General features: G+C 38.1%; 1 protein-coding gene across 1 annotated transcript in view; it reads right to left on the bottom strand.

The window, feature by feature from the left end:
- The window catches only part of ARHGEF10 (Rho guanine nucleotide exchange factor 10), a gene marked incomplete at its 5' end in the record, with an annotated part of 108630 nt that extends 90620 nt beyond the window's left edge, over positions 1–18010 (bottom strand). The window contains 6 exons of the mRNA XM_081314445.1: positions 4733–4789; positions 6386–6465; positions 9429–9495; positions 10496–10795; positions 12568–12711; positions 17971–18010. Coding sequence (XP_081170571.1) covers positions 4733–4789; positions 6386–6465; positions 9429–9495; positions 10496–10795; positions 12568–12711; positions 17971–18010 — 688 coding nt within the window. The remainder of the gene's footprint in view (positions 1–4732; positions 4790–6385; positions 6466–9428; positions 9496–10495; positions 10796–12567; positions 12712–17970) is intronic.
- Between the last annotated feature and the right edge of the window lie 320 nt (positions 18011–18330).

The raw sequence follows: 18330 nt of genomic DNA, 5'->3' as shown, positions 1-18330 counted from the left end.
TCACCACAACAGTTTTTCTGAAGGCAAAAACTATAAAAGACAACTTAAATTCCGAAGTACAGATGCTACCACAGAATAGCACACCCGATGTGCTTCCATGAAGTGCCAATTTGGTGTAATGGTTAAGACATCAGGCTAGAAGCTAGGAGATCGTGAGTTCTAGTCCAAAGCCAGCTGGGTGACCTTGGGCTTGGTGACTTTTTCTCAGCCCCAGGAAGGAGGCAATGGCAAACCACTTTCGAAAAATGTTTGCCAACTGCAGGGACTTGTCTGAGCTGTCTTTTGAGAATTGGATATGATTAAAGGGAAGGGGAAAAAATATATGCCTCCATACTATGTAACTCATGGAAAGTGGGATTATCAGAGGATTCTCCCTGGGAAAATAAGTTTCCCTGGTCAAGTCTACTTGGACAAGATGGCCCTAAGGATACTCTGGAGCCAAGTCATACTAGCACTTGGAATCTCACTTGGAAGCTAACTGCAAACTAGTTCAGCTCTCCTGTGCCTGCCCTGAGATAGAGCTCCCTGGGCTGTTGCATGTGCCGAAAGACGGCAGTGCTGCACTGGTGTCTGCGCCAGCCCAGTCCTCAATCTCCTGTGCTTGTCCTGAGACAGTGGACCACTGCACCTGTACCTGCAGGAAGGCAGGCACACCAGCAGGGGGAGCCCTGCTATAGAGACCTTAGCAGAATCTCTGATTCTCTGTCTCTCTGATGCATACTCTCTCATCATCTGCTGCTCCTCCCTTCTCTCTCACTCTTCAGCTGGCACTGTGCTTACCTTCCTGCTTGCACGTGCATGCACAACTGCCGCCCATGGTTGGCAAACGCTCCAGTGGATCAATGTTGGAGCTTAGAGGGTTTTTGTTTGGTTCTTGTGTTTTAAACACATCATGAACTCCCAGAGAACCTTTAATGACCTCTCATGGAGGCCTAGGCTTCTGCAGAATCTTGGTTAAGAACCCTGTTATATAAAAAAGGGGCTGGGTGAATTAAGATAAGTACTGCTATAAAGGAACTACCTGGTGGAATAGAAACATTTGATTTCAGTCAAACTATGTATTAATACAATATAAATACAATTGTGTAGTTTTCCCCAGTTAATAAGCACTAGTGGCATACAATATCACCCTGTATAGGATTTCAGAAAAAATATATCTAAATTTAAATGTAAAAATCAAGGAATCTTTCTCTTGGCAATGATTATTATCATGGGTGATACAAAGTATGAATAGGTTGCAAATATTCTAAATAATCTAAAAGAATTACGACAGGGAGCAACAGTATGAAATATAACTGAGAAACAATTAAAAACATTCTATATAGAGATGAAGGACCAGAAGAAAGATCTGGACAACACATCACGTCAACACAATAAGTAGCCAGATAAAGATCTGGACAAAGTATCACATCAACACATCAGATAAGTAGTATTCCTGGAAAAAAAATTATGGCTCACAGCAGACATAAACTGTATACAAGTCAATATACAAAAGCACAAAACAACAGGTTTGAGATAACATTGGCTTTTCGCAAACTCTTCACTTGTTTAGAAAAACATTACCCATCTGTCCTAGGGCAAAGAAGGGAGGGTAAATGGCATAAGATGAGGAATGAAAAAAGATGAAAATTCTCTTGCAACCAGTCTGTTACACTGGTTCATACTCAGTCTGGTTTATGATAATGATAAAGAGAGGGGAAGAATCCTTTAGAGTGAGCAACTGGCATATCACCTTGTCTATTTTAGTGTCAAAACAACTTCACACAAATGGCTAGATATTATATAGTCTTCTAATTGTCATGGGAGCTGCTGCAGCTGCTGGGAACTATTTATATAAAAAATCTCTAAAGTAATTCAGATAAAATAAAAAGATGCTAGATATTTTACACAAAGGGACATTTCTGAAGAATTGCTTAGGAACAGCAAAACCGCAAAGTGTTTGTTTTATAGCACTTGTAAGCTACCTCGCTCCCAAAGTAGTCAACAAACAAAGGCATCCCTTCATAAAAATAATTAGATCCAGAACAGTATTAAAAAGAAAAGAAAACCACACACCAAAAGTGGAAAAAGCACCCTAAATAAAGCCCAACACATAGGTGTCTACAGTCAATCAGCAAAGACCAAAAGGATGTTGAAATGAAACAGCTTTTACTGGTTTATGGAACTGAAGATGAAGCTTCAGCTTCAACAGACCCTCGCGGTATGAGCAGATTTGGCTAGGATGGAAAGATTCAATTTTGGCAAGGCATCGTTTGATGTATCCTGGTGCTGGGTGATTTAGGGCTTTCAATGTTATGACCATACCTTCAAACTGAGTAGTGATTATTCCTTTTGCTAGATATCATTTCTAGGGAAGTTCAAGACATCTAGAGACAGGACATTCCAGGAAACATCAGAACATTCCATATTTCTTCTGGACTTCCAGACTATATTCTGGAAACTATCAACTATAGCAACCACTTCTGAAATGGATGAGTCTGCCCCAGGGGTAGGCAACCTTGCCTCTTTTATGACTTGTGGACTTCAATATCCAGAATTCCTGAACCAGACATGCTGACTCAGGAATTCTAGGAGTTGAAGTCCACAAGTCATAAAAGAGGCAAGGTCGCCTACCCCTGGTCTACCCATAAGTTAGCGGGGGGGGGGAACCGTCCAGTGTTCTGGAAATCAGCCACTGCCCAGTCACTGCTATGGGATGGGCAGCCATATAAATTATTTAAACCAACCAACCAATAAATAAAAGCATTCTAACCTTAACACATTATGTGTTGCACATGTCTAATTATTTCCTTGATCTAAATCCACCCCAAATCAAACTTTTCACTTCAGTAAGATGTGATTGTACTGCCTATAAACACAGAACTGAAGAACAGGTACACAATCTAGAGTCCTTGGTGAACCTTCAGAAGCCTTTAGCAATTACTGAATTATTAAATGTCTGGACAGTAATCATATTTATTAATTTTAATTGCATGGAAATGAAATACATTTTCATTTTTATTTAGTCCTAGTCATCATTTTGGGTGCATAATCCCCAGCATGCTATTCTAAAACCAAACAAAGCCTTTGACCTTGAAATTATGGATCCCCATTCTATATGGTAACAGCATAAAATATGAGAAATATTGTAGAAGGAGAGGTAGGGAAAGGTTACCGTAGTTTCCGGCCTATAAGACTACTTTTTAACCCATGAAAATCTTCTCAAAAGTCAGGGGTCGTCTTATACACCGGGTGCTGAAAATTTAGGGACAGGGCTGGCTGGAAAACCTGGAGCGGATCTCCCATTTAGTCTGCGCAGGGAAAGCAGGACCAATTGGAGAAGAAGCTGCAGTCTGTGATTTTTTACAGGCTGGGGTCTGGGCGTCTTTCTTTCTAAAGTTGAAGAGCAGCTGTAGTATATCCCAACTTGAAAGGCAGGTGGGGAAGGCAGCAGCCAGAGCAGCGGCTTAGCTCTAAGGACACATTTGACTCAGGAACTGGGCGGGCTGGCTGGAAAACCTGGAGCGGATCTCCCATTTGGTCTTTGTTTTTTAAATCCCATTTATATCCTGCCCTTCTCCGAAGACTCAGGGTGGCTTACCATTTAAAGCACAAATCAATGTGCTTAGCAATAGCCTTCATTCTGTGTATATGCCTGTTTATTAGGGCTTTCACCCCCCCCCAAGCAGCATTATTACAAAGTCAGCTTATTGCCCCCAACAATGTGGGTCCTCATTTTACCTACCTTGGAAGGATGGAAAGCTGAGTCAACCTTGAGCCTGGTGGGATGCGAACCTGCACTAATTGCAGGCAGCTGGTTTTACGTAAGGCTCTGCGCAGGGAAAGCTTTAGAGTGAATTAGGAAAAGTGAAAAAGTGAATTAGGAAAATAGGGAACAGTTGCTGGAATTGGGTATGTGTAGTTTAACGAAGAGAAGGGTGAGGGGTGACATGATAGCAGTGACCCAATATCTCAGGGGCTACCACAAAGCAGAGGGAGCCAAGCTATTCTCCAAAGCACCTGAAAGCAGGACAAGAAGCAATGGATGGAAACTAGTCAAGGAGAGAAGCAACCTAGAACTAAGGAGAAACTTCCTGACAGTTAGAACAATTAACCAGTGGAACAACCTGCCTCCAGAAGTGGTGAATGCTCCAACACTGGAAGTTTTTAAGAAGAGACTGGACAGCCATTTGTCTGAAATGGTATAGGGTTTCCTGCCTTAGCAGGGGGTTGGACTAGATGACCTCCAAGGTCCCCTCCAACTACTACTACTACGTCTTATTATTATTATTATTATTATTATTATTATTATTATTATTATTATTATTATTGGTTATTATTATTATTATTATTATTATTATTATTATTATTATTATAGTTTAATCCACTTGCACTGTTTTATGTTTACATGTTTGATGACAAACAGCCTTATGTTTATAAGTGACAGTTTTCCTACTAAGCACCTGCATGTCATAAGCATTTGAATTAAAATTACCATATTAAAATCAAATCTGATGTTTTTTAATTTTTATTTGGTGTGCGTTGGAAGAGGGGTAGTCTTATACGGCAAGTATAGCCCAAACCCTATAATTTAACAGGAAATGTAGGGGGTCATCTTATACGCCCAGTCGTCTTATACGCCGGAAAATACGGTAAATATTTCTTCCACTTGGTATGACAATCAGTATTTTCCCCTCTAATATTACTAATTAAAAATGAATTTAAAATTTAAACTTTAACATTAAACTTATACCTGGTTCAGAGTCTGAATTTTCTCTTGGTACATCATCATATATTACTTCATCAGGATCTAAAAGCAAAGGGAAAAAAAACCTCAATGCATTTTTACCAGAGAAATTCCTTTAAAAATAGTTAAAACTGGCAAGACACACATCTAGAGATAGATTATAGAACACAATAAAAAGGTAAATAGAGAAACACACAAACATATATATCATATTCAGTTTTTTCCCCTAGTCAGAAGCATATTATTCGATACTGCTTCACAACTTCAAATTAACAAGATGAAAATAAAAATGTTCTAAACCAGCCTTTTGATTTCTCCTGCATTACCCAAATTTCTGCTTTGCATTAGGAGAAATCCGCAGAAAGCCTAACATTTTGAAATACTCGTTTACAAATAAAACTGCAAAGATTGGTTTAATTCTTAAAAGTGCACATATTTAAATGCATTCATTAGAACACATGTTGATGGATTATGTATCTAAATAACCATTTTAGATACGTAAGCTATAAACATATGTTCTAATGAATACATTTGCATAATTGCAGTGTTAGTAGTAAACAACTAAATAGGAATTTTAGAGTTGAAAATGCATCTTCTATGTTGTGATTCCTCACATTATACAATTGTTCATGTGACAATTTACTTTTTCAGCACTGATTCTTTAATATCTAGCCTAAGTATAACTACTATAGAGAGCAATTCCTTTTTATTTTACATCCTTTTTAGAATGTTACATCCTTTTTAGATGTTTAGCACATGTGCTCAGTTCTTGTCTGTTTCTAGTACACTTTCAGGTGTCTATGAATTCATATATGTTCTTTCTCATTTCTATCACAGTATAAAGTTGTTTTTTTTAAAAAAAAGAACAAATATTCACAAAAAAGCAAGTGAGATTTGAGCCAAGAAGTGAATGCCATTAAAAAGGGAAACTAATATCCAATACATATATTATTTCAGAAAGTCAATTCAAATTAGTATTTTCAAAGTTTAAATTCCTCAGATATCCTTACAATGACGTTTTCTTCCAGATTTAGTGGGAAATACAAGGAAACACACATCTAATGCAACATTTTGTTTTTTCAGGCTTTGGTTTATACCTTTGAATTTGTACAAAATATATGCCTTTCAATTTATTTGTTTTGTCTAACTCACATATATAAATAATTTCCTTATCAAGCAACTAACAAATATTTTTCTTTAAGACTACTAAGATTTGATTGGACATGATACAATATTTATTTTTGTGAACTACTGTTAACATTTCTGCAACAGAGAAACAATCTTTGAATTCGGGGGGGGGGCATGCAAAATATAATCTTTCAAACTGTTACAAGCTTGAAATGATAGGAAATTTCCCACCCCGGCACCAAACAGACTATTCAAACATTTAGAAGGTTTTCAATCTTGGAACAGGATGGTTCTGTGATTAAAATAGTGCCAAGTTTCTTGAACCAGTTTATTACATACTCAAACTGACACGTTTTGCAGACAATTTTGCATTGCCTACTTGGAATTTATAAATATCATCTGAATAATGAAAACAGTGCAAGCATCCAGAAGATGTTGTGTAATTAAACAATCTGATAAATGCAGCAATCTGAGCCACTGACCCAAGACTGTCAAATTCCTGCAGAGGAATTACTGGTCATCTATACTCACTCTCCATCCACTCTGTATTTGCAGGATCAGCCACCCATTTGGCCAAGGCATTCTCATCTGTGCTCCCCTGATTATCTTCACTAAAAATTAAGCAGACAGAGAGAAAATAAAAATGATTTTCATGTGTTCAACTGACTTGAAGCACAATCTTCCTTGCATGTTGACTTGGAAACTCCATTAAGTTTAATGAGAGTAGGAGAATATGGAATTCCATTAATTACTACAATGTTAATTACTGAATTTAAACAGCTCTTCCACAAAATGTTGTCCTCAACAACATATTGTTACTTAAAATATGCTTCAAAAAAATATCTAAATTGCTTCTGAGTAAAGTGGCAAAGAAGCCTGAATCCATAGGGCTTAAAATTGTGCAGGAAAGAAGTGAACACACAAAAGAATCTTCTTTGGTAGGGGCGTAAGTAGTGCTCTGTAGGCTTCAATGCAATCCTTTCAGACAAGACCTCTGACAAGACATCTCCCAGGTTACCTAAAGTAATGCTAAACGCCTCCCATTCAAAAATAGTGGTGCATTTGCATAGCACCCCTTCCCAGCCCCTCATTAGTCTGCCTCTCTCTCACACAGGCATCTCTATAACCCTACAGAGTGAGAGGGTTTGTACCTCCTTGCCTCTGTCTAGAGTCGGCTCTAGAGGTCATCCAGATTTTTGCAGATCAAATGAGGTGTGTTTGTTTTCCCTCTCCTCATTCTTCCAGGAGGAGGAAGAAAGAGAGTGAGAAAATGAAGAAAGCAGCTAGCAGCAAAATTCCTAAAGCCTTCTCCTTCCTCTCCTTTCTGCGGAGGCCCTGCATTTTGGGCTACCCTATCTTGGCTGCCCGTTAGGGACGCGGTGGCTCAGTGGGTTAGGACGCTGAGCTTGTCGATCAGAAGGTCGGCAGTTTGGCGGGTCAAATCCCGAGTGCCGCGTAACAGAGTGAGCGCCTGTTACTCGTCCCAGCTTCTGCCAACCTAGCAGTTCGAAAGCACGTAAAAATGCAAGTAGAAAAATAGGGACCACTATGGTGGGAAGGTAACAGCGTTCCATGCGCCTTTGGCGTCTAGTCATGCCGGCCACATGACCACGGAGATGTCCTCGGACAAGCGCTGGCTCTTCGGCTTTGAAACGGCCCCTAGAGTCGGAAATGACTAGCACGCATGTGCGGGGGAACCTTTACCTTTACCTTTATCTTGGCTGCCCACTAATAGACAGGGCAACAAGATGCATAAGAATCTATTTACTGCCATCTCGGGGTTTGCATTTCAGATATCACAGTTCTACTTTACACAATCAGGTATGCTGAAGTACAGGGCAATGGCCGGGTGAAAAGGGCAGTCCAGCAAGCCTTAAAGTGGCTTCCTTCCCACCTTCCCTATATTTATACTAGTATTCTTTGTGAAATGATTATTCATCTGAAATATAAAGAATGTTGTCAATTCATCTTGAGGCTCTGCATGTACAAAATAGAATATTCTTTATTGGCCATGTGTGATTGGGCACACAAGGAATTTGTTTCAAGGGCATAGGTTCTCAGTGTACATGCAAGCAACAAAGTGATAAATCATAAGATACAGGCATAAGTCATAAGATACAACCAACAAAGAGGGGATAGTCATAAGATACCAATAGGAGTAGGTAATGAGCTATGCATGCTTTATATTTCATCTCCAAATTAGAAAAATATGTGACTCCTATAAAGTTTTGTAGATAAGATTCCATGCTGGTAGACTTGGGCACTCTGAAGATCAAATCCAAAGCACTCTAGAGCCCTGGTAAAAGGCGGTCTGTTTAGTAATGGTCAGGGCTACATTTCTGGTTTATCTTTACTATCCACTAGCAGGTGTGAAAAATCACACTCCGGTTGCCTTGACTGCCCCAAAGCTATTGAACAAACAATCTGCTTAACCACTTCCTCTCTCCGATATAGTCTGATAGAGTAGCTGCTTTTAACCTGGTCTCCTCCACATAAAACAACTGGCAAAGATGATATGCCGCTCTGCATCAGAGCTATTTTATTTCCAGTGTCATTAGGAAGAGACAGGCTAGGAACAAACACAATCTCTAGCCATTACAGGAGGACTTTCTCTCAGAAATATTTGGAAAAACGGCCTTGCTCTCATGGGCTCAAGAGACTTGGTGGCTTTTGTTCAAATAAGGCCATGTGGATAATTGCCAGTATGTTCCCACTGGCTCTAAATTTAGGAATCTGATTTGGTTGGTCCATGTTGCCTAGCAAATGTTTACCTTTCATTCCCCACCCACCAAGCACCCTGATTTGAAAAACACTGTCTGCAGCTTTAAACGGGCAATGTCCACCTTACAAAAGACATTATAAAGGGAAGGTTTTGGGAAATGACTCAGAAATGAGTCACAGTAATAATTAGGTGGAAGCACAGGTGGAAGCAGACAAAGTCAGGCTGAAGTGTGAAGAAACAAGCAGATATTGAAGAGAAAGAGCATTTACTACCATAACTAAGAAAAAAAGATTTTAAAAATCTATATAAAACAAGAAAGCTCATTTAATGCAGCATCTTGCTTTGTTCAATAGTCAAATAGTTTTGGAAATAATGGTAGGCATGACATTGCTACAGCTTGATAAGATAGATAACCTTTATTGTCATTTTTTACTATGGGCACAATGGCACACATTAAAAATGAAATTTAGTTGCTTGCTACTACCCTCAAAGAAGTAATAAAGCATGTGTAGCACCAGATATACCAGCCTATATCCAATAATACATAATCAGACATCAGTGGTCTTCTGGAACAGATTTTGGACAATCTTGATGAGGAGCATCTATTTCATAGATGGATGTTATTCCATCAACAGACAGGCATTGTTAACCACGGCCTGTATTGCTAAAGAAGTTGAATGTGACTATGAAAAGACGGACTGTGGAAGGATATCACTTTTACCTGAACATGTATTAATCCTGCTGTCCTCCATTTAAAACAGTGGCCTAGGTTTTTTTTACTGAGCTCCAGATGCACTGAGGCTACAGCTTTGTTGTTCTTTCACAAAAAATGTCATTAAATATTTGACTTACCTGTTTGGAGGCTCTTCTGAACTCTGAGAATTTGAATGACCATCCTCGGCTACTATATGAACACTTGCTAAAGAAATGATACAATTTCTCAGTCACAGTAATGGTAAAGTGAAAGCATTTTAAATTAACATTCATTATAGTGAATTGTCAAGTACAATTTCCTGTTCTTAAATATTGCTTATTAGTAATACATTTTATGAGCTCCTCTGAATGTGGGATTATAAATATTTAAGTAAGTAAAAGGGTTATGTTATATAGCTTTCTTTCCACATATGTAAAACCCTTTTCATTTTATAACTTATGAATAGAATTCTTTATTGGCCAAGTGTGATTAGATACACAAGAAATTTGTGTCTGGTGCATAAGCTCTCAGTGTACATACAAACAACAAAGTGATAAGTGTGTATCATAGTTACAATCATTAATCATAACATACAAATGATAAATCATAGATACCATTAGGAAAAGGTAGTAGGAAAGATGAGAAGGATAATATCAAAACAGCCCTACTACATGGGTAAATATCTTTAAGCCTAAGACAGTGCTGTGGGATATATATTAGCACATATACATGACAGTTTAGAAATAGAGACATTTCAAACAACTGAGAAATTAGATAAATTTCTATAATCCAATATAGAATAAACAGTTTTCTGCTTTCACAAAGACTTATTCTTCTTCCTAAATACTCCTTTGCACACTCTCCAAGTTTTACCAAAAGCCTAACAAACCAGGCAGAGAGTATTTGAGAGGAAGAGAAGAGGGTAGGGTCCTATTAAAAAAGAATTCATTAAGTTTATTAAGAACACAATCCTAATAAAACAGGCATTTTCTAGCACAAAAAATAAGTTGTCAATAACACAAAACTATCATTAACAATCTACATAAATCTTATTGATATTACAAAATATATTTAAGCTATGTGTCAAAACTCAATGTACAACCCACTGAGCAATGCGCATAGCTTTGGATTACACAGATATCAAACTATCCAAGAAATAACAGGACCATCGACAGGAAAATAATTGTTTTTTTAAAAAATATAATTGTCCATAGCTCTACACTACCTTCCTCATCCACAGAAGGGTTGCGGATTATAACAGGACTGGAATACGCCGGCAATATCAATGGCAAATTGGATGGCACTGCATAGCCACAAGGTACCGGAACCGAATATCCACTTGAGAGGGTGGGACTTATAGTTCCATCTTGTGTGCTTGGCTCTGGTGACAGCAACAGCTCCTTTTCCTGCATTGGCGAAATGGTTATGACAGAGTATGGGTTTACCCGTGGTAGGATGCCCTCTGCATTGGCTTTGGAGCTCTGCATTTTCTCCGTTTCTTCTAGGTTTTCTAGATTTTCATTCCCTTGAATACAAAAGATACACACTGCTGTCAAAGCAACTCTTCTCATAATGAGAAAAAAAACACAAAATCAAACTTCCTCCCTCTGCAATATGGCTTCTCCTCCCGTTCAAAAACCAAGCTACTTTCTACATACTGCACTTCAGATCTGAAGGCAAAAAGGTGCTTGGAGCACACGTGGATTAGTTACATAATACTGGTCTTCAGCTCCTTAAAGCAGCTACGTCTTTCCCAGGATAATACAGCTGACTTCTTGGGGAAGAAAAGCCTTGCAATGGCCAACATGAGCTCTTTTTTTTCCCCTTGTTCTCTCCCCCCCTGGGATTTTAAGGTAATCAGGACAGCACTGGTTTCCAATTATAAAAGGAAAATGCTGAGGGCGTGTTTATGTTTGAAGGAAGATTTGTTTCAGGTGGAAGGACGAAAAAAGGAAGAATTTGCAGCTGACAAGATAGCTGATGGGGAAGGAAGAATGGGCCTGGACTTCAGCAAACCAAGAGCAGGCAAGCTGAAGGGAAAAGCAGAGCTCAGCCGGTTCACCACTCTAGCAGAAATGGTGAGAAATTACAGCCAGTCAACAGGTGGTAAATCACCTTCCTTTTCCACCTCAGCACAGAGGTACAGTTTCCTCCTGTACCATGAAAAAACAAAAACAAAAAAAAACCCCTCCCAAGTGGCCTTTGGGGCCCAAAAAGAGAGGTGAGGACTACAAATATTTTTATAGGTGTTTATAGTAGAGACCCAATAACAATTAGACAGAATGGACTGTTATGTTAAACTGGCTTGCCTACAAGCAGAATCCATAGCTTGAATGTTTAATCTGTTAGGCAAACTGTTTGGCCTTGAGAATTAGAACAGAGTGGAGGTGTCGAGTGCTTCAGATTAGAAGGGAAAAGAGCGTTTCAGAATGCACAAGGGCACTTATCTGCAATTCCTTAAACCTAATGGTTTGTTGTTGTTTTTTCCCTGGGATCGATAACCACTGAAGTCTTTTGGGAAATAGTACAAATTACCAACACAGAGACCATTTTTTATCTTTCCTGTGTTTTAAAGGAAAGCCTTTAAAACGCTTTTGTTATAAATTTAATAAACTTGCTTATTTTCCTAACTTCTACCTTAACACTTAATATAAGTATAGTATAATATAGCATAGGCTGAGTAATAGCACTATGTCAATAATATCTATGTGTATATCTTAATCCAAAATAGTTGTATAACAATTCTGTTCTCCTTTGTTGCCTGAACTTATACCACAGTTTTTCAGCCACCTTCAGGTTGGTTGCCTTCAACTGCTATCAGCTGCTGTTCTTAATTGGAGATCCTAAGTCTTGTAAACTTCTCTCCACTGAGAACCAGGCTGACATAGATAGAAAAACTTCAGCAACTCAACTGAATTATACAACTCTCACCGTTCAATGTAGGAACATTAGAAAATATGACAATTTTATACAATAGACATGTTGGCCAACATGAGAATTCCAGAATGCTGCATCTCTTGGCACTGGAGTAATCTTTGAATCTATACACTGAGAGTGTCATCTCATAGTGGCTTAATTGCATAGGTCCCTAAGAGTAATTTACATGCAGCTTTTCTTGTGACAAAGCTCATTTAGGCTTTCATGCAATGAACAGTTTTAATTTCTGAGGGTCCGAATTAGTTCAACCCATGATTCCCAAGAATGAATACTTGCAAGCATCATGGAGTTACTCTCAAAGGCAATTCATATTCACAAAAAGTAAGATTCACAAGATTTATTTTGCCTGGAATCATGTACCTATACAATTTGCCTCTTCTCGAATTGGCAAAATAGTTTGTCTGTCTGCTTCTGGTATCTCATCTCCACTATCAAAGTCAAACTGTTCTCCTTCTTCTTCCTCTTCTTCATTAGCAGCAGTGATTGGCATGTCATTTCCTAAAACTAAAGAGTGGACATCTTTAAAAGCAAACCCTTGACAAACAATGGGTATGAAATGAATAACAATCACACTTTTAACACTTGACATTAGGACTTAGGATATTAGGACTTCAGTATGCTTCACATATCAGTCTTACATTCAAATCCTATGAATGTTTTCAAAATTATAACATACACTGATTACTGCGGAACTAGTGTGGGAAGTATATGGTAAAAATACAGCAGATACATGAGAAGAAAAGCCACTATTTAGTTGATAGCTGTTACTACTCAAAAGTAATGTATGCAATATATTATTTTGATATACATGCAACCAATTTATCCACCATTCTTAGAAGCAAATTAAAAATACGGAACTTCTAAATAATCAGTGCTGATGCAGAAGAATGCAGACAATCTGCTCTTAATGATCAGCATCCTTACACGTTCATCAAAAGGTATATAAAGCCAGTAAGAATCTCCAATACACTTTCAACATTTAAATTAAATTGTTTCATGCCAAGGTGATTTTCTATATAGCCAATACCATGTTTGACTACTTCTAAAACCAAAATGAACCACCTGGGTTCAAACAAATTTATGTCAGGAAACATTTGTAAGCTTGCCCTTTTATAAACACATACAGGTAGTCCTTGACTTATGACTGGTTTCTTAGAAACCACTCAAAGTTATAGTAGACCCCCGCCAAAGCTACTTACAACCCGTTTTTAAGTTCCTTGCTCCAATATCCCCAGTCATTTGTCCTTACAATCAACTGCAAGGACAGAAAGGGAAATACAGGTGCCACGGTGGATGGGGGGGGACTTGGACGGCCTGGGGCAGGGGGAGGGGTCGTGAGGCAATCACGTGGGCACTTCACTTAACAGCTGTCATCACTTCTGACCAAAATGGACAGTCCCCATTAGTCCATCTTGAGCTGAGGACCACCTGTATTCCTATTATATAGAACATGTCTCCAGTATGTACATGCAATGCTTTAATATTAATTACATGTTAGTTCAGAGTAAACTCTGTTAAAATATTTAGGACCTCACATTACAACACTAATTTGATAACATGCTGGCTTATATATTCACATATATTACAAAAAATAAACAGCTAGCCAACTGAAAGGCAGCAGATTCCTACACAAAGACATTAGATAAGCTCCTTTTTAATTAAAAAGATATCAGGCATATTTCAAAGGTCCAGTGATGTCACACCTGGGTGTTTACCAGGAAAAATTGGCCTAAGAACAATACCCATAGATTTTATATTGCTAGAGTAACTTTTATCCAAATGTGCATCTATGGGAAATAGTATTGGAATATATTAAACAAACAAATAAATAAAGATGGATTACAAAACAGATGAGGTCTACAGTCTGCCAAGGAACACTATGTTATTTAATAGTTTCTCTGAGGAAGGTCTGAAAGCTTTTGCCCGCTGGTGAATAAAGCAATATTAGAGGTTGTGTGAAACTCGATTTCTCTTGATCCTTCTAGCTAAACATTTAATCTATTTTACAGGAAGATCAAACTTTGCCATATCCCAGTCAACACCATTCTTATTTACTCTATGTACCTTTATTTTGTCCAGTGATGGCAATTAACAAAACAAATATCTTTTATATTTGTAATTATCATCACTATCAAAGCCTTGATTCTTACCACTCAATCAGCATTAACTGTAATGTTATCAACTGCTATCCTTTTCCTCATATACCACTTTTGGAGCAATACCAAAAAATTTTTTTTTTAAAAAAAGACAGAGCTTTGGCCACATAAGTGTTTTTAATATTATCTGAATCACGGCCCTGTCTAACTTCTGCTTTTGACATGTAGCCATGACAAGGGAATGGGTGGGGTAATTAAATGGTAACTAAATATTTTTCATCTTGGCATTTTAAATTCAATCAACACCTTAAAAAAATCTATTAAGAATGGAAAGTCTTGCCTTTTTGAGAATGCATAAAATAGTTCCAAATTTATGGAAGAGTAAACACCTAGGTTACATTTTTGTGCATACATCTCCTTAGTATGTGGGAATGACTTGGGAAGAAAGATGTTGCCTATGGGACAATAATATAGGAGAGGTCATAGCCTACAGCTGCATAACTGGATGTAGAAGGAAACTCAGAAGGACCTCCACCCAAAAAAGTGCTCTGGCTGTAAAGGGAGACAGTGGGATACTTGTACTTTCAGACTTGCAAGAGTCCCTTAATGTAGCCTTACATTAAGCCAGAATTAGCTAATCTGGTCTTGTTTCCAATCTGGTCTTCCCAGAAAAGGCTGACACTTTTCCACAACAATAACACCATCTATAAAAAAAGCTTTCTTGGATCTGGAGAGATACAAAAATGTCTTGATGTGGAGCTGCGAGATCAGACGGACCTCTAAACAAACAATACTTACTTAGAAATAAGAATGGTTAGGACTATATTTTCATTTTATACTTATATTTACAATTAAATGGAAGAAATGTGTGTTGCCAAGGAATTTACTTGCACGAACATTTTCAAGTTGCTGCATGGATTCCATTGGTAGCCCTCCTGTGTTTTCACGCTGCTTCTCCTTTATTATTTTCATTTGTGAATAATTTATTCAAGAGTGAAAAGAATAGCTGCAGAACATGCTTGACTGAACACTAAAATCCATTTGTCTGACAACAGTCTTTTATTTTAAAATAGGGAGGGAAACAGTGCCTTTCTACATGGCCTCCACATAATACTAGATAGGAATCAATAAGGTGGATTTTAGAATCAAAATGGATCCCTTTAGAGTAGACTAACAACATGTAGAGCTGTGGTTCCCAGCTTTTTCTATGTCCCTCACCCTTAGGAAATGTTTGATTAATATTCACACACAAGTAATTGTGACTTGTGACTCATCCCTAAGGGACACAAGCCACTCTTTGCCACACCCCCTGAAATTTCTTCTTGTATCCCCTGGGGGTGTGGGCACTCCAGGTTGGGAACTTCTGATTTTGGGCCTTAAAGGAATATCAAAACCATAAACTACACGCAGGAATAATAATAATAAAAAAAGAAATCCCAGTATGGCACACCCACTTCTGTATTTTTGCCAAGGAAACTGACTAGGCATGTCCATGAAGTCACCAGGAGCCCTGCATGACTTGGGAGATTAATCTTTAATTGGAAATATGTTCTTTCATGTATAAGTTAACAATGCACAATACCCTGCTTACATTAGTGGGGGGGGGGAGAAAAGATTTCTGTTCTATCTCTCTGTTGTGAAGCATGGCTGTTAGGTAAAGGTAAATAATTAAAGCTGGTTTACCTAATTTTATTTTTCTCTGTTTTTTAAAAAAAATCAAATACTTTGGCTTTTCCCTTTCATTTTAAGACTCTTCTCTTTTAAAGCAGAAATTCAGACACAAAACAATCTACCAGCAGCTTCCACAAAAAGGAACTATTGAGAGCTACAATTCAGAAGCTGTTCTCATTTGACTTAAATCTTGGCTCCATTTGTACCATCTTTTGTAACTGTCTTGTGTGCATAAATGGGCATTTCTCACAAACAAATGCCATATAGTACAAAGTTCAGTCTAAGCAATATTCTTACAATCCTCAAAGAAGGCTCTGTCCTGCAGGCTTCCTATCAAGTTCTTTGTTAAGCTCCTCACCCTAGATTACATGAATTTTAATCATCCGTAATTTACAAATATGACCAACATTCAGTGCACAAATTATTTTAATTATTTATTTGCAATCATACGTAGAATTTAATTCTGAAATGTCAGTGAAGTGGGAGCAGTGTGACTCTCTGAGCATAACATTGCAGAGGCCAGGGTCCACCATCAAGAAGGCATTCTTTCTGGGTCCTGCAAAATGACACTATTTGCTTAATAGGATTCACTTTATCAGAGCTCACTGGACTGGTAGAAACATACGGAGGCAAGCAGTTCCTCAAGTAGCCAGGCTGATGCCATGAAGGGCTTTACAGTTAATAACCAGTATACTGAATTGCACCCGAAAGCCATCTGATAACACTGCAAATCACACAAAGCAGTGGGGACACATACCATGACACGACCATCACTGCCTGCACTACTGCATTCTACACCAGGTTTAACTTCTGAGTAGTTTTCAAGGGCAGCCCCATATAGAAGGCTTTACAGTAATCCAATTGCGAGGGACCAAGGTGTAATTGATCTCCTGATTCTAAAGGGCCTCCTGGTCCAAAAAGAGGTATAACAAGCACACCAGATGAACTTGTACAAAAATTATTTCTCTTTCAGCAGCTGTCGGTCGAAGAGGACCTCCAGATTGTAACCAGTCTCACAAAGGGAACAGTAACCTCACTGAATATTAAAAATGGAATATCCCCAGACGCAGATAACGAGTTCTTACCACAATTAGGCCTAAATCTGTTCCTCCCCATCCAATTCTGCACAGGCTCCAGGTATTGAGCCAGGACCTGGACAGAATCACGTCTTTGGCCTAGGGGCTATTGATGATTCCTGACCCTAAACCAATGAACGACTTCACCCAGTGATTCCATTTAACTGGTTAAAATCCTAGCCAGAACACAAACAGATATAGCTAATTCAGAAAAGAGATTGCAAACCATGCTAGTCAACATTTTCCAGAAAATTATACATTCACATATGTTTTCACTGGCTCTTTCCCATCACATATATTGACTTATCCACCCTAAATAAAAACTGCACTGTAAACAACCTTGCAATAGCGTAAGCAGCCTGTAACATCCCACAATAATGGAGATCCAGTGCCAGATAGGAGATAATATATAACAAATGAAAAAACTACTAGAAACAACTTCTCATCTTTACTAACCAGTGCCAATGAATGAAATCACTCAATGGAATCTTAAGGAAATCCAAAACACATGCTTGACACAGAATCTTCTCCCTATGAGTTTATGACAACAAATAATGCAATGAAGAAAATAAGATAATTCAGAATAGTAAAACAACATTTAAGGAATTATTTTAAAGACCACCACCACAATGTAGTGGTTAAGGCACCAGGCTAAAACCTGGGAGATCGTGAGTTCTAGTCCCACTTGAGACATGTAGCCAGCTGAGTGACTTTGGGCCAGTCCCTTTCTCTGAGCCCCTGGAAGAAGGCAGTGGCAAACTATTTCCAAAAATCTTTCTAAAGAAATTGCAAGAAATTGGCCAGACGGTATCCAGGAGTCAAAAATGATTTAAAGGCACAAAATAAATAAATTCAAATATTTTAAAATGCAGGCATTTTCAACTTAGCATGAACATCCATACTTTTTTTATTTACATTACCTTCAGGAGGTGGTGGTGGAGGGAATCCTTCCATTTCCATGCTATTATTCTTTCCCTAATGTGTTTTCTTTTCAAGATACAATAAATGATTCTGTAATAAAAGATCATTTAAAAAAGGTGAATATTTTTTCACATTTTTTTAATATATCATATACCATACTTATCACACAGAAGAAAACTGCCTGAATGTTAAAGCACAAGAGTTTCTTGAAGTCAGAGAATGGTGTTTTATTTTATTTTATTTATCTATTTTGTAAAGACAGAGTTTGGGTCTATTGAGAGCCAATTTGGTATAAGGGTTAAGATGTTGGTTGGCCTAGAAACCAGGTGACTGGGAGTTCTTGTCCTGCAGTAGCCATG

Source organism: Vipera berus, assembly GCF_964194415.1.
Source record: "Vipera berus genome assembly, chromosome: 1".
Taxonomy (NCBI): Eukaryota; Metazoa; Chordata; class Lepidosauria; order Squamata; family Viperidae; genus Vipera; species Vipera berus.
Note: the sequence above shows the minus strand (reverse complement) of the source record. Positions and strands in the feature narration are given on the sequence as shown.